This window comes from Rhinatrema bivittatum, chromosome 4, assembly GCF_901001135.1.
Source record: "Rhinatrema bivittatum chromosome 4, aRhiBiv1.1, whole genome shotgun sequence".
Classification (NCBI taxonomy): Eukaryota; Metazoa; Chordata; class Amphibia; order Gymnophiona; family Rhinatrematidae; genus Rhinatrema; species Rhinatrema bivittatum.
In genome coordinates, this window is record NC_042618.1 from 358,402,769 (window position 1) to 358,425,989 (window position 23,221).

Sequence of the window (23,221 nt, forward strand, 5' to 3'; positions counted from 1 at the left end):
AGAAGATGGGCTTGGCTTAAGTCTTCGGACTTGCGCCCTGAAGTACAAGACAGATTGTCCGATCTGCCTTGCATAGGAGACAATCTGTTTGGCGAACAGTTCCAGCGGACGGTGGCTGAACTCAAAGAGCATCATGAGACCCTTCTCCAAATCTCTCTGATGCCTTCTGAGTATTCCTCCAAACAGCCATTCAGGAAGGATACTAAAAAGTCATTCTTCCGTCCAAAGAAGTCCTATCCACCACCTTCTAGAAGTATTTCCAAGAGACCTTTCCAGAAAGCCCAGTCTCGTCAATCTCGGAAACAAAAGCCACAACCAGCTCCTCAGCCGGGCCCTGCTTCTGGCTTTTGACTCCTGCATAGAGAGCAGCAGCCAGCTTCCACTGCCTCAGATACCAGTGGGGGGGTCGATTGTGCCATTTCAACAACAGATGGCACACAATCACCTCAGACCAGTGGGTCCTTGCCATAATCTCTCAGGGTTATCACCTGAACTTTCTCTCCATCCCACCGGATTCCCCAACTCTGCTGACATGGAGAACATCCGACCACTCACCATTCCTGGAACAGGAGGTTTCCCTCCTCTTCCAGTCCAGAGCAATAGGACCAGTTCCCTACTCCCAACAAGGCCTAGGATTCTATTCCCTGTACTTTCTAATCCCCAAAAAGTCAGGCGGCGTTCATCCAATTCTGGACCTACGTGCCCTCAACAAGTACCTCCAGCGAGAAAAGTTCAAGATGGTAACCTTGGGTTTCCTCCTTCCTCTTCTGCAAAGAAGAGACTGGCTCTGCTCTCTAGACCTCCAGGACGCGTGTACACACATTGCGATAACTCCATCTCATCGCAGATTTCTGAGATTTCTGGTAGGCTCCAAGCACTATCAATACCGAGTGCTACTGTTCGGCCTGGCATCTGTACCACGAGTCTTCACCGTGTCTTGTAGTAGTAGCTGCCTTCCTCAGGACTCAGTCTAGAGGACATGAATGAAGAGTGGGTGACTCGTGGGAATGACAGCTACTACCTGGAGATAATACCCTTATTCAATGCGACTCCAACATTGCTCTAAGCTTCAACGGCAAGAGGAAATGTGGAAAAAAGGATTTGCATTCACAAAAAAGCGGGGAGTAGCATGCTTGTTACGGCGGTTACTACCCCAATCCAAATAAGCCTGATACTTCACTTTCAATGCATATCCAGCATAGCTCTCTGCTTCAACGGCAGGGGAGAAAGACTGATACTTCACGCATATCCAGCATTGCTTCAACGGCAGGGAAGAAAGTCTGATATTTCATTTTCAATGCATATCCAGCATAACTCTCTGCTTCAATTGCAGGAGGGAACGAAGAAAAGTGGCTATATATATATATATATATATATAGACAAGGACTGAATTATATAGTCTGGGTAAACAAATATGGGTGTAGCTTGCTTATTGCGGCGGTTACTACCCCTAACTAATTAAGCTAGATATTTCACTTAGCTGCAGTTCCAACACTGCTTTCTACATTAAGGGTGGGGGTGGAAGAGAAATAGAACGAAAAGGTTACTAAGAGCCAAGAGTAACAGATAAGTATGAGAAAAAAAAGTGCGAAGCTTGCTGGGCAGACTGGTTGGGCCGTTTGGTCTTCTTCTGCCTTCATTTCTATGTTTCTATGATTCAAGGTGTTCACGTCTACCCCCATCTCGACGATTGGTTGATCAAGGCTCCCACTCAGCAGGTTGCTCTGTCGTCCCTGCATCTTACCTTACACACTCTGATTTCGTTAGGATTTCTCGTCAGCTATGCGAAATCCTGCTTGGTCCCATCTCAAACCTTGTCCTTCATAGGGGCAGACTTGGACACCTTTCAAGCAAAGGCATTTCTGCCTCAACAGCGAGCTCTTGCTCTCATTTCTCTCGCACACCAGCTACAGTCTCAGCACCGCTTGACTGCACGCCACTTCTTCATCCTGCTGGGACACATGGCGTCCTCAGTACAGGTTACTCAAATGGCCCGCTTGGCCATGAGAGTCATGCAGTGGACTCTAAAGGTCACAGTGGACTCAATCCGTCCAACCACTATCAACCATTGTCCACATCACCAACCCACTTCGTCAGTCTCTAGCCTGGTGGAAAAATCAGATCAATCTCCTCCAAGGCCTACCCTTCCAGGCTCCAGACCCTCAAATAATTCTCACCACCGATGCTTCCAACCTCGGCTGGGGAGCACATGTCGCCAATTTGCAGTCCCAAGGAGCTTGGTCTCCAGAGGAAGCCAAACACCAAATCAATTTCCTGGAGCTACGAGCAATCAGATATGCCCTCAGGGTATTTCAGGATCTCCTGTTCAACCAGGTCATCCTGATTCAGACGGACAACCAGGTGGCCATGTGGTACATCAACAAACAGGGTGGGACGGACTCCTACCTACTAACTCAGGAAGCGGCACAGATATGGGCGTAGGCCCTCTCCCACGCGATGGTATCACAGGGCCACCTACTTGCCGGTAGTGGAAAATGTGTTGGCGGACAAACTGAGTCACATCTTTCAACCGCACGAGTGGTCCCTCAACCTCACTGTCGCAGACTCAATATTCCAATGTTGGGGTTACCCCCGCATAGACCTCTTTGTGTCACCTCAAAACCGCAAAGTAGAGAACTTTTCCTCTCTCACTCGCAGCAAACACTCACACCCAAGAGATGCATTCTCTCTCTTATATGCCTTCCCTCCACTTCCGCTTCTCTCAAAGACTCTTGTGAAGCTATGTCAGGAGAAAGGAACCATGATAGCACCTCACTGGCCATGCCAAGTGTGGTTTCTGATTCTTCAGGACCTCTTCATTCGCAGGCACATTCCCTTGGGAACGGACCCACTTCTGATCACTCAGAACGACGGGTGCTTGCACCACCCCAATCTTCAGGCCTTATCCCTGACAGCCTGGATGTTGAAAGGTTGATTCTTCAGCCACTCAACCTTTCGGAGCCAGTTTCCTGTGTCCTCATTGCTTCACGAAAGCCTTCCACGAGAAAATCTTACCTTTACAAATGGAAGAGATTTAAATAATGGTGTTCTGTTCAATCACTTGATCCCTTTACCTGTTCCACCACGAAGTTTTTGGACTATCTCTGGCACTTGTCAGAATCAGGTCTTAAAACTTCTTCCATCAGAATGCATGTTAGTGAGGTAGCTGCCTTCCATAAATGTGCTGGGGATGTTCCGATTTCAGTACAACCCCTTGTAACACGATTTCTGAAGGGCTTGCTCCACCTCAAGCCTCCCCTGCGCCCTCTGGCCCTTTCTTGTGACCTCAATCTGGTTTTGGGTCTGCTCATGAAACCACCATTCGAGCCTTTCCAATCCTGTGATCTTCGTTATCTCACATGGAAAGTGATTTTTCTTTTGGCGATCACATCCGCACGCAGAGTTAGTGAGTTACAGGCCCTAGTTACCTATCTGCCTTACACTAAACGTCTGCACGACCGGGCATTCACCCTAAGTTCTTGCCTAAGGTAGTATCGGAGTTTCATCTTAATCAATCCATTATACTACCTACCTTCTTTCCCAGGCCCCATTTCAATCCAGGAGAACAGGCTCTGCATATCCTTGATTTTAAACGTGCTCTTGCATTCTATCTAGACCGTACAGCTGCCCACAGGAAAAGCAGTCAATTGTTTGTCTCTTGCCATTCCATCAAATTAGGGCAACCTGTGGGTAAGCAGACTCTCTCCTCCTGGTTAGCGGACTACATATTTTTTTGCTATCAGCAGGCAGGCATTCCAAGACCGTGTTAAAGCACACTCTGTCAGGGCCATGGCAACTTCAGTAGCGCACCTACGCTCGGTGCCACTTCCTGATATTTTGAGGGCTGCTACCTGGAGTTCTCTCCATACCTTTCCAGCCCATTATTGTTTAGACAAGGCTGGAAGACAAGATTCCATCTTCGGCCAATCTGACTTGCGCAACCTTTTTGCAAGTTGATGTACCAACACCCTTCCGCCTGCCCGTTAGGGTTCATGATGCCCTCTACTAAATTCCACCCCAGTTGTTGTGCCTGTTGCACGTCTTTGGGTACATTTGGTGCATACTTGGACATTCTCAGCTCGGTACTTACCCACATGTGAGGACTACCATCCTGCTTGTCCTGTGAGAAAGCAGATATTGCTTATTTGTAACAGGTGTTCTCACAGGACAGCAGGATGGTAGTCCTCACGAAACCCGCCCGCCACTCCTCGGTGTTGGGTTTGTTACGTTTTCTTATTTTATTTTTTGGCATTTACTATAGCGTTTAAACAAGACTGAAGGGGGACCCCTGCTGGTCGCAGGGTTAGTGCCATCCTGGGCATGCCCAGTAGGTGCCAGTCAAAGTTCTAGAAACTTTGATAAACGTGTTCCACGATTGGGCTCCATCCTGTGTTGTCACTCATATGTGAGAACTAATATTCTGCTGTCCTGTGAGAACACCTGTTACAGGTAAGCAACATTTGCTTTCTTAAGTTTATCAACTTAGTATTTCAGCTAACTTCTCTTTATTTTTAAATCACAATGCCATCTTGAAGTGACATAACATTTCTCGTGATGATGGTATAGGTCAAGGTTTTAATAATGACTCAAATATATCAGGGAAAATAGTGTTTAGATTTGTATTATGTCCAAAATAAAATTACTGTGTATTCTCCGTGTGCTTCCCATTAACTAAATCTTGTAGGAATTAATGCCTCAGCAGCATGTACTGAACCACTAACATTTTTTTGATTTTGTGATGTTCAGTGCTAGCCCTGTGAGGTGTAAGGTTATAACAGATTGGATATACTGCTAACTCCACTCTGTCAGATAGGTTGGAAAACATAAGTTGCTACTATCTATTCATAAAGCATCTCTCAGGTATTCTGAAAGTAGTGGAATGTGTTCTTGAATTGCACTTGCCACACAGCTCAATCACAATTGAAAGCACTGAAAAGGTACTCCAGTTCATTTTCATGCCTTTTGTTGGCTAGCTTCTGGTACAAAGTTCTTTCAAGTACTGATGACGTTATTTTTCAAGCCAAGGAAATCTCTCTTGAATGGGAGGCAATTTTTATTGCTGATATTAACAACTTGGAGATCAGTGGCCTATAATTCTTCAGGAAGCATATCCCGTAGCAGAAGGCATTAGAATTTTTCCACAGTTGGCAAAGAAGCAGAAAAGATTGTATGATGAGACACAGCTGAGAAATCATATTCTGTCACATCTGAAAATAATCCAGTCTTTTTATATAAGAGTGTTTTCAGTGCAACTTTGGACAGTTTTGTATGAATGAGTGCAGATTTAAAACAACCACTAACATTTACTTTGTATTCTATTCAGTCCTAAAATGAGACACTAGAGCCTGAGAAGCTAGAAGAATCTTCTAAATGTTACATATTGCTATGGATGTTTTGCATACTTTGTGACTGACTAGCAGAAGCTGAAAGAAGCTAGTACTTATAGTGTTCTATTATGGGACCACCGTGGTTAAGTTACTTTGTCATTCTGAGTGAACTTGCATGAGAAATTGGATTTAAGAAGAGTTCATAGTTTTGCAGTGAAACCAGGAAAATAAAACTTTAATGTGAACTGGTTTATTGATACATTTGCTGCTGTGTTCCAAAAAAAACAACAAAAAAAATCAAAACAACCACTGGCTAATACTGTTAGAATCCAGTAACTAAAAGATTACAAAATAGGAATGTAGAAGGTCATTTCAGAATTAAAACATGTTTCTTTCTTGATTTATTTGTGAGATTTTATGTATGTGTAATGGTGTGTTTTTGACTGGGACCAAAGAATTGATGCTTGGACCCTGGGTGGATGCCACTTCCCTTCTCCCTCCAGCCTTCATCAGTTAGGCAAGGGGTGTGATCATAGTGCTGCAGAAGGGATGGAGTCAGCCAAGACAATTTCTGTTTCTACTAGGAAAAAAATTACAGTGCTCAGTTATATAAATTGAAATTAATTCTGACTTGTTCTCTTAATTGGCATTACAGAAAGCATACTCTGCATGTGATATGGATTGGGTAATCAAATGTTTTTGAAAAATAAAAGTTCATATTACTGGAAGGAAATTCTTCATTCAGTGTGCTAACATATTGTGTATGCATAGATAAAATTAGATAGCCTGTGTTTCATTGATTGATGCAGATTTTATGGTATATCATCTGGTTTGTAATCAATATTTTAATGTGTATGGAACATCAGTAAGCCTAAATATATTTCAGACCAGTTAGAAATGCTACAGTTGAAGTCAGAATGGAGTTACATGGATACATTTTTGTAAACTCGATTTCTGTTTCCCAATTTGTTTTTTCTTTTGCAGCATTGATCACCTGACAATTCCATCCCGCTGTGGAAAGGGGTTGTTGCATCGAGTGCCTGAAGTCTTTGATTGTTGGTTTGAGAGTGGGAGCATGCCATATGCACAGGTTCATTATCCCTTTGAAAATAAGAGAGAGTTTGAAGACTCCTTCCCTGCTGATTTTATTGCTGAAGGCATTGACCAGACCAGAGGATGGTAATTTCCTGCATTACAAGTATTTTGTATCTCTCCTTGGCTACATATATGTCTAATCTTCATTTATTTAAATTAAAATGATACAAAATGGTAGTTTGACAAAATTTTGTGCCACTACCATTTTTGAGGGTTATTGGCAAACAGCTTTAATTAAGCAGTAGGTTTTCATTGACTAAGTAATATCACCAAACTGATGATTTTAGTCACCATTGCCTGCACAACTGTGAGACAGATTCAGTGTCAGAAATATTTCTTAATATATAACATAAGATGGTTCAGTTCATGGAGATAGAAGTGACCATTGTGGTGACACTTTACTTAAGAATAGACCTGCCTCAAATTTCATAGAGAACTTTTTAAAATTTTATTAGTGTTTAAAAGCTTCACAATGTAATCTTTTTTTAAATTAATTCTCAGATCAAGCCCGGCTATTTTTTATTTATTTGTTTTCATGTGCTAGATGACAATGTTGGTGCATCTCGCATTTACAATATGCTCGATTATTCTGCATCAATTGGAACTTTTTATTGCTCAAAATCTGTACTTGGAGCAGCAGTCTAAAGTGGGGGCTCCCAACCTTTTTGGGAACTGTTTTATTAATTTTTTTGTGCCATTAGCTGTTTCAATAATACTCAGAGATCGAACTTTAATACAAACCAATTTAAGTTTATTTAATATTAAAAGCCAATCATATTAGACCCCTGGGAGACATAGAGTGGGAGCCCATTGTTTGGTAAGGGTTCTCCCTGCATGTCTCAGCGTTTGTTAGTCAGTGCTGAGTCTTTATAGATAAGAACATTCAATGATCCCTGATGGGACTGCATAAAGTATCAGGTACCACGTGTGTCCTGTCAAATCAGACAAACTTTATCTAAGCTTCCCCTGATACCGCCTCCCACCTTAAGATCCAATTAGGTCTAAGAAGGGCCCACGTGCCTATTGAGTACTGTCAATCTTCTGTTAGTTCTTTGTCCTGTCAATATATCAATCATTGTAGTAGGTCTTTGTTCTGTCACTCGTTCCAGGCCTTTGATCACAGTCTTGACCTCAGGGGGATATTCAGTTTAACTGGCCTCTTTCAGTCGAGATAGGAATCTGTGAGAACAAAGCTTGGAATGTGGCCTCAGCCATGTGCCATCGATAACCTCATGACCTTTGAGCATAGGCTTTGCAGAGCCTAAATGTATTCCAGAGGTCTCCAAGTAGCCATTCACACACAGGTCAGTTTAAGTTCACTGTATGCCAGCAGTTTCAGTTAAGTCAGACAGCAAAGGATTCTGGGGTAAGCTGAGTGAGCCAAAGTCCTGAGCCAAAGTCTCCATGTTAAGCTGCTGCACACATCAGAACATGGACCCCTTTTCAGCTTTTAAAAATCTAATGGACCCCCTCATGCTTCTCTTTAATTTTGCTTGTCATAACTTAAGAAATAATGCTGTGTATTCCAGAATAATTCATATCATCTAAAATTTAAGTAATGTTTACTGATCTAAACTAAATACAGAGGGAGGGCAATTTCCAAAGCTATTTAAAAATTGCCCTTATGATAGCAGGTCAGATCCAACAGTACCCTTCACCTTCCACACCAGCTGCAATAGGGAAAAGGAAGCAATTTGTTGCAGTTCAAAAGGTTGCAGGGGTGAGCAGGCAGAGAATTAGAACTGGTACCTGTAGGCCTGCAAGCTTCTTTTCAATGGGAAACTCCGTGCATAATTTCCCTTTGAAAACTTAGGTCCGCAGGGGGATAGGGTACTGTATACCTGCTTTCTTTGCACTTGCTTTCTTAATTACCATAACTCTGCACATGCTTTCTCTCTCACAACCTATTCCTGCTCCTTTTTTCCCCTGCATGTAAAAGCATACATGCCCTTCACAGAGCAGGTACTTTTACCCTCAGTGGTGGGAGTGGCCATTTTTAAAGGGCTTTTTTTACGTGTATAAACAGATGCATACACATATAAACACTCTTGAAAATTACTCTCCCTGAAAACTGACCCCCTTTTCAGCCTTTTTTTTTTTTCAAAAGGAAAAAGGCTTATGAGATTGCCATGTCTGATTCCTCCTAAATAACTTGTGTTTAATATCATAGCTTCACCTGACAGTCCTCCCTTCTTCCCTCTTCTTCCCTCTTCCTTAATCCCTCTTCCTTAATCCCTCTGTCCATTGTGCCCTCCTGGATCATGATGGCCTTCTATTCCCTCCCTCTTAATCCTTGACAGTTTTCTCTCCCTACCTCTGGTCTAGCATGATGTATTTATTTATTTAAAAAGTACTTCTTGCCCACACCCTTCAATGTTTGGAGTGGGTTACATAAATGATTCTTGGGGTTCCTATCCTTCTCTTCCTTGATAGGCTTCCATTCATTCTCATTCCCCTTAACTAGGTCAATCATGAGTTCCTTTCTCCCTCCTTGTCCTCCTTTTCTTCCTTCATGCCTATCTTATTCCTTCTCTCCTCGTTACCCTCTTACCAACTTCTGTCCTCTTCTCTATTTTCTTTCTTTCAGCCATTTCTATTCACTTTTTTTGCTGCAGCTTTATTCCCTTTTAGGCCGATACAGTAAGGACGCGTAAGAAAGAGTGCGGCAGTGCCGGGCGTACCCTCGTTTGCCGCGCGCACAATTTGGTTCACATACCACCCTATACAGTATTCAAATGAGATGCAAATGCAAGCGGCATCCAAAGTGCGTCCATGAAACGGTAGGCGTGCGCAATCCATTTTACTGTATAGAGCGGTATACAGCGCCTATACAGTATCCTAGGTGCGCTGGTACCTGTCATTTCAAATGTCATTTGAAATGTCATTCCACCAGGAAAGTGGATGGTTCTCCTACAGACCCCGCTGCCTTGAGCGCCCGGCTGGACGTCCAAGCCGGAAGTCCGAGGTCACAGCTTGGACATCTAGCCTGGGCGCTCAAGGCAGGGGGAAGGCCCATGAACATCTGTCGGCATTGAAGCAAGTACCACACACTAGTTACTCACCAAAATACTCTTTCTTCATGTGCAGCACTAGCTCCTTCTCCAGTTCCAGGGACTGACTGCATAGGCTGGAGCGTGGGCTGGCGCAGTCAGCCTCAGGGTCACCCGGGGACTTGTAGCGCGAGTCCGAGTAGCTGGAGCGAGGGCCGATGTGCTGCTGGTCGAAGCCCATGCCGATGCCGCTGTACCGGTTGCTGCTGGGCTTGCTGCCACTGTCGTAGCCGGTCAGGGCGCGGCGTGCGTTCATGCACCTTCCCGCTGTCTTGAGCGCCCAACTTGGACGTCCAGGCGGGCGCTCAAGGCAACTGGAAGGTGCATGAATGCACGCCGTGACCTCGGACATCCAGGTGGGCGCTCAGGTCGCGGCGTGCATTCAAGCACCTTCCCGCTGCCTTGAGCGCCTGCCTGGACGTCCAAGTTGGGCGCTCAAGGCAGGGGGAAGGCCCATGAACATCTGTCAGCATTGAAGCAAGCTCCTGTATCAGGCCCTATCCCTACACAACCTACGCCGTGACCTCGGACATCCAGCCCGGGCGCTCAGGGTGCGGCGTGCGTTCAAGCACCTTCCCGCTGCCTTGAGCGCCTGCCTGGACGTCCAAGTTGGGAGCTCAAGGCAACGGGAAGGTGCATGAACGCATGCCGTGACCTGAGCGCCCGGCTGGATGTCCGAGGTCACGGCGTAGGTTGTGTAGGGATAGGGCCTGATACAGGATCTCATGCTCTCACTGCAAGTCAGTGGTGACAAGGAGCCCAGACCCACGAGTAGGCCAGAGGAGCACCGGAAACTGTGTCCGTTCTTCCCTACGGAACCAAAGTACTCTGAAGTTAAGCGCAGTGGTGCCAGGTTGGGTTACTTTTTTCCCCCCCCTTGTGCGAGAAGCATTTTTTTCTGTGGATTGGGTTGGTTTGGGACTGGGCGGCTAAGTTCACCACACTAACGCCAGGGTCAGGGTAGGCGGTAAATTTGCAGGTTAAAGACGCGGCAAAATAGCTGGTTAAAAAGGCGATAATCTGGGCGCACGTTACTGTATCGGAGGGAATAGCTAATCCGATCATTAACATATATACATGCAGCGGGCGGAAAGGGATACGCGTCGATTTCAGTAAGCGGTAAGGACGCGTAAAACCGGATACTGAATCGCGGGTTAGACATACGCATCCAAAATGTGCGTACAAAGCGGGTTAAAAACAGGGTAACCACGGCCGCGCTTTACTGTATCGGCCTGTTTGTCAGGATAGTGAGGCAGTGGCAGAGCATGTGGCAGTGACAGGAAATGGTCTTCACCATTAAAATCTTCCTGCTTTCCTCAGTTTGTGGCAGTTGACCCCCACATATCACCACCCCCCCCCCCGCCATGTGCAGCAGTACAATTCCGTTTTTGAGGGCTGTGATTGGTCCTTCTCTTCCCCTTCTTCACTGCACATGCAGTAGTGAGGTTTGAGAGGCTTCTAAGGGCTTTTGCTTTTCCCTTTCCCAGCCTGCAGCAATGTGGTTTGAAGTTTCTGTAGGAGCAAGGGGCCCTGCCTTCACTCTTCTGGAGTTAAACTTGCTTGCATCCCTATGATGGTTTGTGGACTCCAGGTTGAAAACCACTGGTCTAGAGACTATCCTTGGTTAGTAAGGCATTGATATCCTTTCAAGTTTTTAATTCTTTGCGTGCACTTTACATTCTTGTCATAGGAATCTTCCTGCTTTGGATATTCCACAAAGTAGCAGGACAAAACATTTTTTGTCACAAATTTCACTGCTAGGTAGCTGCCTCACCAGCAAGGGCCCTCACTGGGCCACATTCTGCCATGCTCTAGCTGCTTCCTTGAAGGGCTGCATTATGCAGCAAGGCCATCCCTATAAGAACCACCCTTATAGATTCCTTGGGGCGTCATTGAGTCACATTGGCTCCTTGTTTCCGCCAACCTTGTCTTGTTTCCATGTGGCCTTAGCAGCCTCCTTGCCTTGCTCCCAGTGTGGCCATTTGGGCCTTTGTGTCCGGACCTATTCTGATTGTTTGTTCCCTAGTTCTTGTCTAGGCATCCAAGAGGCCCTCCTTGTCTTTTGCCCGTCCTGCCTTGTCTTGCCTTAGTTCCTTGGCCTGTATCTGTGTATACCTTGCCCTGTTCTTCTGTTTCTGCCCTGTCTGGAATTCCCTGTGGACCTCCTGCTTCCCATGGGTCTCCCAGTGGCCCTTCTTGCCAGTGGGTCTAGGTCTCCCAGTGGCCTAACCCATCTGTATATTTTTGCCTTGTCCATGTTCCAATGTGGCCAGTTTAGGCCTTCTTGTTTTGAGTTTGTTCCAATGTTCCTTGCCTATCTGGTTCCCTGTGCTAGTCTCGGTGGCCCTCCTGTTCCTGTGGGCCTCCCAGTGGCTCTCCTCTACCTTGTCTAGGCCTCCTAGCTAGCCTGACCCTGTCATGTACCCCTATTACAGTTTAGCCAGTGTTTTACCCAGTTTCATTCGTGTCTCTCTGTGCTCCTGCCCTGCCCCAGCCTTGCTTCACTATCCAGCCTTGTTCCCCTATCCTGCTTTTGCCTTGCCTTCCCAGTCAGACATCCTCTGATTGATCTTCATTGCTGACTCACTGTGTGGACCTTGCCTTTGATCTCACAAGCCCCAACCTCTGCTTATGCTCTGACCTTGCCTGATTGCTGGACAGTCCTGACCCTGGGCCAAGGAGGAAGAGGCTGGACAGGCAGAATGTCTTGCCCTGCTCTTCTGCAGAGCCCTGTACTGCTCCTGCTGGAGAAATACTAGTATTCAGCCTGCCTGACCATGTCAGTTTTCCTTAGTTTAGTTGGGTTTTTATGTACATAATTAAATAATTGGGATCCTCAGAAATATTTTGTAGTATAAAGGATAGCAGAGATAAGTAAATAATTCTAATAGTCCCATAATTACAAATTATTTATTTGAGTTTTATGTACAGTTTTATATACACACCAGGGGTGAGTGCTAAGTAAAGGTTCCACAGTCCCAAGAATTCCAAAGCAGTTTGTAAATCCAAGAATAATTTTATTACTTATAGTGGCAACTCCACTGTATATATCAACATAGTCTTAAACCAAAGGGTCCCCCGACACGGACCCGTGTTTCGCCAAGGGCTGCATCGGGGGGGGACGCACACAGGGCTTTAAATATATTCTGTAAACAGAAAGTAAAAAATAGGACTGTGTCAGAGAATGCATGCCAATGCCGTACATAAATCCAAAGGAATAAAATATTCACATTTACTTACCAAGTTGAAATGTACAAAGACGAGTGACAGGGAGCGCGTTGTATGTCATTAAACATGGAGCTTTAAACAAATGAAAAGGCGCCAAAAGCATTCACAGACCAATCAGCTGAGGCTATCCCTCCACCAATCCGAACACAGAATTCTTTGTCCAATCAACGAGCAGATAAACAGTCAGATAAAATGGACCCATTCAATTTCTTTAAGTCCTGCTGGAACAACAGTGTTTAACCGATGAATCCACCGTTGTTCACAACGGATCAAATAAGTGTCAAAATCACCCCCTCTAGGAAGGGGAGAAATCACTTCTAATACAAAGAAGAATAAATCAGAGATTGTGTGGGATGAGGCTATCCAATGATCCACCAGGGGGGCTAACGTACGTGAATGTTTTATGTTTGAGCGGTGCTCTATAATTCTAGTCCTGATTTTGTCTATTAGTCTTTCCAATATATAGCTTATCACAGGGGCAACGAATAACATAAATTACACCTGTGGAACTGCAATCAGAAAAATCAAAAAGCGTGAACAACTTACCAGAGGTAGGGTCAATAAAATTGGACATCCGAGAGGTGTGTTTACAGACGGAACAGGTCCCACATGGGGTATGTTCACCCTGTGTAAATTTCCGTGTACTCTGTGAGAAGTCCGAGTGAGTTAGGATGTCTCTAAGATTCCTGCCTCTACGGTATGTAAAACGTAAAGAGCTTTGAAACAGGTTTGAAAATGACAAGGCTGACCAATGTTTTCGAACTATCGATGCGATGCATTGACTCAAAAGAGAAAAAGGTAAAATACAATTAACCATTTTATCTGTATCTTTCTGTGTTGGCAAAAACAGAAGGTCTCGATTAACATTTAAAGCTCTTTTATAGGCACGTTTCAAAATTTTTGAAGGGTACCCCCTCTGTCTAAACCGGAGCAACATCTCCTTAGCTTTATCCATATATTCAACCCTAGAGGAGCAGAGCCTCCGTAAACGGAGGAACTGACCTGTAGGGATATTGGTCTTAAGGATTCTCGGATGGCAACTATCGAATTTAAGGATAGTGTTGCGGTCAGTGTCTTTCCTGTAAATTGACGTCGTAAAGGAACCATTATCTATCATAATAAGCATATCTAGAAATGAAATTAGAGAGTGATGTGGATTGAAGCTAAACTGAAGATGTGGATTACAGTGATTCAGCCAGTCTAAAAACATGAAAAACTGAACCTCAGTCCCTAACCAAATCAGCAGAACGTCGTCAATGTACCGAAACCATGCATGTATAAACTCTTGCCAGGGGGAAGGGTAGATGTGAGTTTCCTCAAAGTGGGCCACGTACAAGCACGCTAGACTGGGGGCCATCGTGGCCCCCATCGCAGTACCTTTGATTTGTTGATAAAACTGGTTCTCAAAGCGGAAATAATTTTTAGTAAGTGCTAGAGTGGTAAGTTGCATCAGAAATGTTGTAGGGACTCGGTGGGGTGCGGGCCGTTTACTGAGGACGGCCTCAATAATCGTTAGTGCTTCTTGTTGGGGGATATTGGAATAAAGTGAGGTAATATCCAACGTAACTAGCAAGCATGAAGCTGGAACCTGTAAATCATTTAACAAAGTGATAAGATGGGCTGAGTCACGAACAAATGATTTAATGTGCGGAACTGTAGGTCTCAAGAAGATGTCCACAAATTTAGAAAGGGGTTCCAGTACCGATCCAATCCCAGATACGATCGGACGTCCCGGTGGATTTACTAAGGATTTATGAATTTTGGGCAATACGTAGAAAACAGGAACAATGGGAAACGGAGCAGTAAGAAAATGCGCCTCTCGTTGAGTGATGTACCGATTGGTTAATGCATCTTGCACTAAGATCGAAATATCGTTTTTCAATATATCTGTAGGATCAGACTGTAAAGGCAAGTAAAATGTAGAATCATTCAATTGACGGCAAACCTCGGATCTATAATTGATACGGTCCATGATAACCACCCCACCCCCCTTGTCAGCGGATTTAATAACTACTGTAGAATCTACTGCTAACGAAGACAGTGAAAAACTTTCATCCTTAGTAAGATTATATCGCATATGCTGACGTGATTGGGAGAGGAGGTGGATGTCACGTTGTATCAATTTTTCAAAGACTGTCAACATCGGGTCAACAGGGCCTGGAGTGACCCATTTCGATTTTACCGTGACCAGGGACCCATCGGGAGGGGATTGAGTATTCTGAAAAAACAATTTTAATTTTAACAACCTAAAAAACCTCTGTAGGTGTATTTGTAAATTAAATGGATCATTGCGAATGGTGGGCACAAATGACAGTCCCCTAGACAGTGCTCTCAATTCAATTTCAGACAGAGTCCGTGAAGATAAGTTGAAAACTAAGTCAGATTCTACTGCCAGGGGTCCGGTTGTTGTCGGGTGACTCTGGTAGAGCGTTGAGTAGTCAGCGAACGTCCTCGGGATCTGGACCCTCTGTTGCTGCGGGGTGCCTGTCCCGAGTCTAAAAAAGAAGCAGCTATAGAAGAGTAATGTCCAGAGGTTGTAGTGCCGGTATGTGGAGCCTGGTTTGAACGAGGGTTTGGCTGCAATACATCTTCCCCCGAGGACTCGTCCGAGGACGATTGAGCAAAGGTTACTGTCTTTTTTTGGATCCGATTTGGATTCAGCCATTGATACACGTAACCCTTAGTGTAATCTGTGATGTCTCTCTGAAATTTCTTGTACTTAGCTGCCTTTAGTTCTTTTCTATATTTTTCCAAATTTTCAATAAACTCAGTGTGTTGTTGTTCAAATAAGTCCAAAGAAGCGGCACTGGATCGAATGGTCTGGATACTCGCTTCCACTTCAGTCTTTAAAGGAATCAGAATCTCCTTTGTAGTCTCGATGATCAGTAACATTAGGTCAAAGGAACATTTGTTCAATATCTTGTTCCATCGTTCAATAAAAGCCGGATTATCAGCGTGCAGTCTTGGTTCTTTTTGTACCCTTAAACCGCGAGGTATCCTTCTGGCTCTGCAGTATTCAGTCAGGGTAGAGGCGTGTAATTCAGCTCGGTTTAAACATTTCTGTGTATTAATGGTGTCCGTCCAGGTGATAGTAGGAAGATCCTCAGCCGCGTCTGTGAAGAATGGAGCGTCTGCGATAACAGCTTGAAAAGCCTCATTATGAGGCTTTTCAAGCTGTTATCGCAGCTTGAAAAGCCTCATAATGAGGCTTTGAGAACCAGTTTTATCAACAAATCAAAGGTACTGCAATGGGGGCCACGATGGCCCCCAGTCTAGCGTGCTTGTACGTGGCCCACTTTGAGGAAACTCACATCTACCCTTCCCCCTGGCAAGAGTTTATACATGCATGGTTTCGGTACATTGACGACGTTCTGCTGATTTGGTTAGGGGCTGAGGTTCAGTTTTTCATGTTTTTAGACTGGCTGAATCACTGTAATCCACATCTTCAGTTTAGCTTCAATCTACATCACTCTCGAATTTCATTTCTAGATATGCTTATTATGATAGATAATGGTTCCTTTACGACGTCAATTTACAGGAAAGACACTGACCGCAACACTATCCTTAAATTCGATAGTTGCCATCCGAGAATCCTTAAGACCAATATCCCTACAGGTCAGTTCCTCCGTTTACGGAGGCTCTGCTCCTCTAGGGTTGAATATATGGATAAAGCTAAGGAGATGTTGCTCCGGTTTAGACAGAGGGGGTACCCTTCAAAAATTTTGAAACGTGCCTATAAAAGAGCTTTAAATGTTAATCGAGACCACCTGTTTTTGCCAACACAGAAAGATACAGATAAAATGATTAATTGTATTTTACCTTTTTCTCTTTTGAGTCATGACATCGCATCGATAGTTCGAAAACATTGGTCAGCCTTGTCATTTTCAAACCTGTTTCAAAGCTCTTTACGTTTTACATACCGTAGAGGCAGGAATCTTAGAGACATCCTAACTCACTCGGACTTCTCACAGAGTACACGGAAATTTACACGGAAGTAAACACACCTCTCGGATGTCCAATTTTATTGACCCTACCTCTGGTAAGTTGTTCACGCTTTTTGATTTTTCTGATTGCAGTTCCACAGGTGTAATTTATGTTATACGTTGCTCCTGTGATAAGCTATATATTGGAAAGACCAATAGACAAATCAGGACTAGAATTATAGAGCACCGCTCAAACATAAAACATTCACGTACGTTAGCCCCCCTGGTGGATCATTGGATAGCCTCATCCCACACAATCTCTGATTTATTCTTCTTTGTATTAGAAGTGATTTCTCCCCTTCCTAGAGGGGGTGATTTTGACACTTATTTGATCCGTTGTGAACAACGGTGGATTCATCGGTTAAACACTGTTGTTCCAGCAGGACTTAACAAAGAAATCGAATGGGTCCATTTTATCTGACTGTTTATCTGCTCGTTGATTGGACAAAGAATTCTGTGTTCGGATTGGTGGAGGGATAGCCTCAGCTGATTGGTCTGTGAATGCTTTTGGCGCCTTTTCATTTGTTTAAAGCTCCATGTTTAATGACATACAACGCGCTCCCTGTCACTCGTCTTTGTACATTTCAACTTGGTAAGTAAATGTGAATATTTTATTCCTTTGGATTTATGTACGGCATTGGCATGCATTCTCTGACACAGTCCTATTTTTTACTTTCTGTTTACAGAATATATTTAAAGCCCTGTGTGCGTCCCCCCCGATGCAGCCCTTGGCGAAACACGGGTCCGTGTCGGGGGACCCTTTGGTTTAAGACTATGTTGATATATACAGTGGAGTTGCCGCTATAAGTAATAAAATTATTCTTGGATTTACAAACTGCTTTGGAATTCTTGGGACTGTGGAACCTTTACTTAGCACTCACCCCTGGTGTGTATTTGATTTAGAGTGCTCTGTTGTGCTTGGTGGCTTGTGGACTTACAGTTTTATATACAGTCATTTCATGTGAGAATCCCTAGTTTAAAATGGTGTACAGGTTTGACACTCACGAAGGATGAGTTACAAAGGCAGGCATTCATAAGGTAAACATTCCAAATGTAAGGGTGTACTTCAAAGACAGACATATAAGATGCATTTGTAATCGTTATGGGGGGATGAGAGCATGGAGGTAATGTGCAGGACGTAGTTGGTTATCAGAGTGAGGGGGAATTGTTTATACCAGTCAGAGTAGGTATTATGGAATAGCCAAGAGTATTGTAAATCTCTGATCAAAATTAGAGAACTCAACATTCAGCTGCTCATATAATCTTGTTGGCTTGATGTCCAAAATGTTTTGGAATATCTTCTAGAAAATGTCAGTTACTTAAACTTATAAACAGGATTGCTTAGCAGTATTACAGAAATCTTTCCCCCAGCCACATAGACATGATAGTGGGGATTCAGTTAACCGAAATCTAGAAAGTTGTTTTTGTAAAAAAATACATGGTCACTCTCACCTAATAGATAAGACATGTCAGTGAATGATGAATCAGCTGTCAGTGAGGGAACAGCCCTGCTGGAGATGACCCGCAGATAGAGTGGACCCGGACTGCCTGGCCAGCCAGGCTAGACTTGGGAGCAGTTCAGCATGCTGCGGAGGGAAGGAGCACTTGGTAAGCCAGCCCACAAGAAGTTGGTGACACCGTACTAGGTAGCCTTCCCACTAGCGTGTCTCCTTGCAGTTTTACAAAACATTGTAACAGCTATCCTGTAGTGATAGTAATTTTGACAGCTTCAACTTCTTTATTCTACTACAACAGGTTGTGCAAAAATAAAAATATTTGAAAATTAATATGTAGATTGACATGACTACAATGTTATGTTGCTGATTTATTTAGAAAGATTCCATATTTGTCCAGTGTTATATACAGTCATTTCATGTGAGAATCAGAATAAAACATAAATAAGTAAATGAAAAAAATTAAATTGAACTTAACTACTAAGAACAAAAGCAATCATAATAAGCTCATAAAAGCAAGAACATCCCTGAGCTAGGGAGTTCCCCCATCCCTGAGCTAGGGAGTACCCCCATTTGTGTGACTATTTGTCCTGTTTGTCCACAAAGAAAGCAAATTTGCTTACCATTAACAGGTTTTCTCCCTGGACAGCAGGACAAAACTACATAATTCCTCCCAGACTTTGAAACTCAGCTAGGAAATAACTGCCAGAGATTGTATGGGGACATTAGTGCAAGAACATCTGTGCATGCCTTCAAGATGATTTTTTACCTTGTAAGAGCTTTGAGTTTTTTCTGCATTGGAGCAGTCATATGACATCACCCATTTATGTGGCTTTGTTCTGCTGTCCACGGAGAACATATGTTACAAGTAAGCAACTTGGCGTTATTTCCCATGCTATTTTTGATTTTAGGCAAGTTAGATAAAAATGTACATAGATACATTGAGACAAAAACTTGCCATTTAGATTCAAACGCAGCTGCTAATAGAATAACATATTATTTTACTATCTAAATGCCTGTGTAAACAGGAATCCCTTTATCTTCTTTCTAAATGTTTTAATGCATACTTTGGTTCTTAGCTTTTCTGGTAATGAGTTGTAAATTGTTGACCCAACAACTGAGAAGCCTATCATTTCACAGAACCATATTTGCCTAAATATCTTCAGCAAATTTCTCCCCTATGATCTCAGCTGGTGAACTGGAACACAAATCTTCAGCACTATACTACTATAAAATGGGTCCTCACCATGTAACATTTTGAAAATTAGCTATAGAATTTTAAACTTTATGCACCAACTATTGTTGGGATTATGTGTTCCCAGTGTGAAGCCCTAACTAGTAATGCGCTGCTGCATTCTGGGTTAACTTCAGTGCCTAAAATGTTGAAACTGGAAGGCCAACATATACCAAATTAAAGTAATTGAAGCCAGAGATAAGTGCCTGTAGCACTGATTGAAAGTCATTTGGCTGCAATATTGTTTACAATCTATGTACTACTTGTAATTTATATAAAAAAAAGCAAAACAAAACCCCACTCTGAATAACTTTTGTAACATGGGGATGCAAAGATAATGTAGTTTCAAATATCACACCCAAGTTCCTTGCTTGGGAAGCAATTAGAAACCACAATCCATCTATCTAGAAGAATGGAGAAACATCATTAGTTGCAAAGGTAAATTTAATATTTTAGGGAAATAGCATGGTTCTTGCGAAGGGAAGACCATTCTCCCTAATCTATTGAAATCTGGTATCAACAGGCAATGTGAAGAAGGGGGGTCCAGTTGATACAATATTCTTGGATTTTAACTTTTTATAAAGTCCCTCACCAAAGGTTATTAACTAAAACTAAGTCACTAAAAGTCCATTCATAAATCAAAACTTGGCTTAAAGATAGGAAACAACTGGTGGAATTGAAGGATGATCACAATAGAGGAAAGCAAACAGTCCAACAGAGTTGTGTACTAGATGGCAAAGATTGCTGCTGATGCAAAATTATTCCTTTACAAAACCAATGATGGTAAATTGCTGCAGAGATGTGTCATAAAACTGTGTGAGTGGGTAATGGCAGATTCAGATTTATAAGTTTTTTGTCAACATAGGTCAGGAAAGAGTTCTTAACATCACTGTTGATAGTTCTCTAAAAGATTGGCCAGGTGAGCAGGAGTAGTCAAACATGCTAATGGATTATTTGACATGTTAAATTATTTAATTACAGAATTTTTTTTATACTATACTGCAAACACTTGGTGTGCTTATATCTTGAATACTGTAGAGTTATGAGCCCTCTCATCTCAAGAGGGACATAGAACATTTTGCAAACATGGAACAAAGGGTAGCCAAGATTTGGGGAGTAGAAAAATTCCATATGAAGAGAGAAACAAAAAAAAAGATTCGGACAAGCAGCATGGTAATCCTCACACATGGGTGACATCATCAGATGGAGCCCCGATGCAAAAAACTTCAGTTTCTAGAACTTTGACTAAGCACACTGAGCATGCCCTGTACCATGCATCCACGTGGGATTCCTCTCCAGTTTCTCTTTTTCCGTGGAACTGTAAGCAATGCGGTGTCAGTGAGCTCATGTTAGCTGTTTTTTTGGCCTTGTAGAAAACTTCATGTTCTCTTGTGTTTTTCGTGGGTTTTTTTTCTAGTCTTTCCATCACCAGGGTCCCTCTTGGTGCCTTTCCATAGTGTCTACTAGTCAGGGTTTTTGGTGATTCAGATACGTTTTCCTTTTGCAGTCGATTCCCCAATGGTGGCAGTGCATTGGTGCACACTTATGATCGCCACCATTGTCTTCCATTAATGCCGTTTTGTTCTGTCTGTCATGGCCATGACTGGTTTTCGGTGATGCGCCTAATGCCTGAGGACCCCGTCCATTATGGATCCTCATGAGACGTGTCCTCTGCCTAGGGGCATCACAGGATGTCCGGAGTTGCTGCTTATGTGCCCAGATGACCCCGAAGGGGCATTGACTTTGACTCGACAAGATGGAGCAGGTCTTCAGCTTGAAGAAGTCAAAGCCGGTGGCATTGCAATGAAGGACCAAGGAGCCTCACCGATGGACACCCAGCCATTGACATTGGTGGGATCATCAGTTCCTTCGATGTTACTGGCAGACAGGGGCACCAGAGACTGATCATTGTCAATTTCCTCCAGGGCAAGGACACTGGAGAGAGACTGGGCCGAGCATTGAGGGAAGCCGAAAAAGTATTAGCACTGGTCCTCATCTGTGCCCGGTGCCGGGCTCAGGGATGTATCTGCTTTTGCCGCAATGCCGCCGAAGCGACTCCGCAGCGAGGAGTGCCAGTTCTTCATCGGAGCCAGGGGTTCGTGATGGTCTCCACTGGTCCTAATGCCAGTCACCAATCCACCTCAAGGATCTGAAGAGGATCTGGCAACCCCTCCTTCCTCCCAGTTGTTCTTGGCATTGGCAGTGTTCAAGGAGGAGCTGGAATGTCTAGGCTAGCTAGCAGTGGACTGGGCACTGCGGGTTTCTGTCCTGTGGCATAGACACCGGATGCGGTGCCACCCATCCTCGTAGCGCTTCTGGAGAAGCTCAACGTGCTCATCTGTGCATTACCGACCCAGTTGGTGTCAGTTCCTTGGACAGCATTGGGGCCTGGCTTGGCACCAAGGTCTCCACCTACCGATACAGTGGTCATTGCCAGATCCTCAGAGGAGGAAGCTCCATAGATGGTGGCAGAGACACCGAGGGCTGCCAAACTCCATCCAGTTCTACTGGTGCCTGCACCTCTGGACATAGGCTGAGCACCTTAGGGACCCATCCCCTGTTGCCTTCAGTGAGGATGAGGGAACCCTATGACCCCTGGGGAGATAACATTTCGGAGTCCTCCAAGGACTGAGAGGGCCTTCCTTCAGACCAGAGAGTGAAGGAAGTCTCTGCCAGAGGACTTGACCTTCGCAGGGTGATGGCAGAAGCCATCCCTTTTCAGTTATTGATGGAGGAGGTTGCCAGGCACAAAATGCTTGAGATCCTCCAGTTCATGGAGCCTCCTAAGGAGATGGTGGTCCTGGTACACGAGATCCTTAAGGAGTTGCAGCTGAGAATATGGAAACAACCCCTCACAGTGCTTCCTGTCAGTAAGAAGGCAGACCGGGTTTACTTCATCCAGAAGGCTGCTGGATTTCATAAGTATCAACATGAGGTCCGTACGACCTATGGTGTGTTTGAGATGGCATTGAGAGTCTCTGTAGCGGGAATCGGCGCCCACAGAATGGCATGTCTGAGTGCCTCGATCTCCGACCAGATGTGCAGGAACGACTTGCTGACGTGCCGGGGACTGGAGAGAATCTCTTTGGAGAATAGGGTGAGGAATACTGTGGCCCAACTTTGGGACCATCATGAGACCCTCCAACAACTCTCCGCCAGTACTCAAGACTGTCCTCATCCAGGAGGCCGGCAAGACTGGGGCTAAGAGTCTTTCTTTCACCAGAGGAAGTACTATCCTTCTCTGCCTCGCTCCTGTCAATACCATCAGGGCTCCCACGGACATCCCAAGCAGCAGAGAGCCCCCAAGCCCCAGCCAGCTCCTCTGTCAACTCAAGGGACAGGTTTTGAATGGGCCATAGGGAGCGTAAACCAGTTGCCCGTAACCAGGACAATGGACCCTCCGGATGGGGGCTGGCTGTGGTTCTTTGCAATTCAGTGGCCTAGTATAACTTCGGACCAGTGAGTTCTGTCCATCGTTTGCCAAGGATACCAAATGAATCTATTGGGTGTCCCAGCAAATTGCCCTTTGTACTCATATTGGGTACCGGTAGTGCATCAGGAGGGTACTACTAGCGGAACTCTCCTCCCTCTTAATGGTCAGAGCAGTTGAGCTTGTTCCACCAGGGCATAGAGGGCGGGGATTCTACTCTAGGTATTCATGATTCCATAGAGAACAGGAGAACTTCGTCCCATCTGAGACCTAAGGGTCTCAAGCAAATTTCTAAAAAAAAAAAGTTCAAGATGCCTTCCCTGGGCACCTTGATCCCCCTTTTGCAAATAGGGTACTGGCTATGCTCCCTCGACATAAAGGTTGCATACACTCAAATCAAGATGTTCCCCAGTCACAGGA

General features: G+C 44.3%; 1 protein-coding gene across 2 annotated transcripts in view; it reads left to right on the forward strand.

Moving 5' to 3' along the window:
• IARS (isoleucyl-tRNA synthetase) overlaps nt 1–23,221 on the forward strand; it is a 600,554-nt gene that overhangs the window by 206,012 nt on the left and 371,321 nt on the right. For both annotated transcript variants that reach the window (XM_029600767.1, XM_029600766.1), the window contains exon 16: nt 6,312–6,506. In XM_029600767.1, coding sequence (XP_029456627.1) covers nt 6,312–6,506 — 195 coding nt within the window. The remainder of the gene's footprint in view (nt 1–6,311; nt 6,507–23,221) is intronic.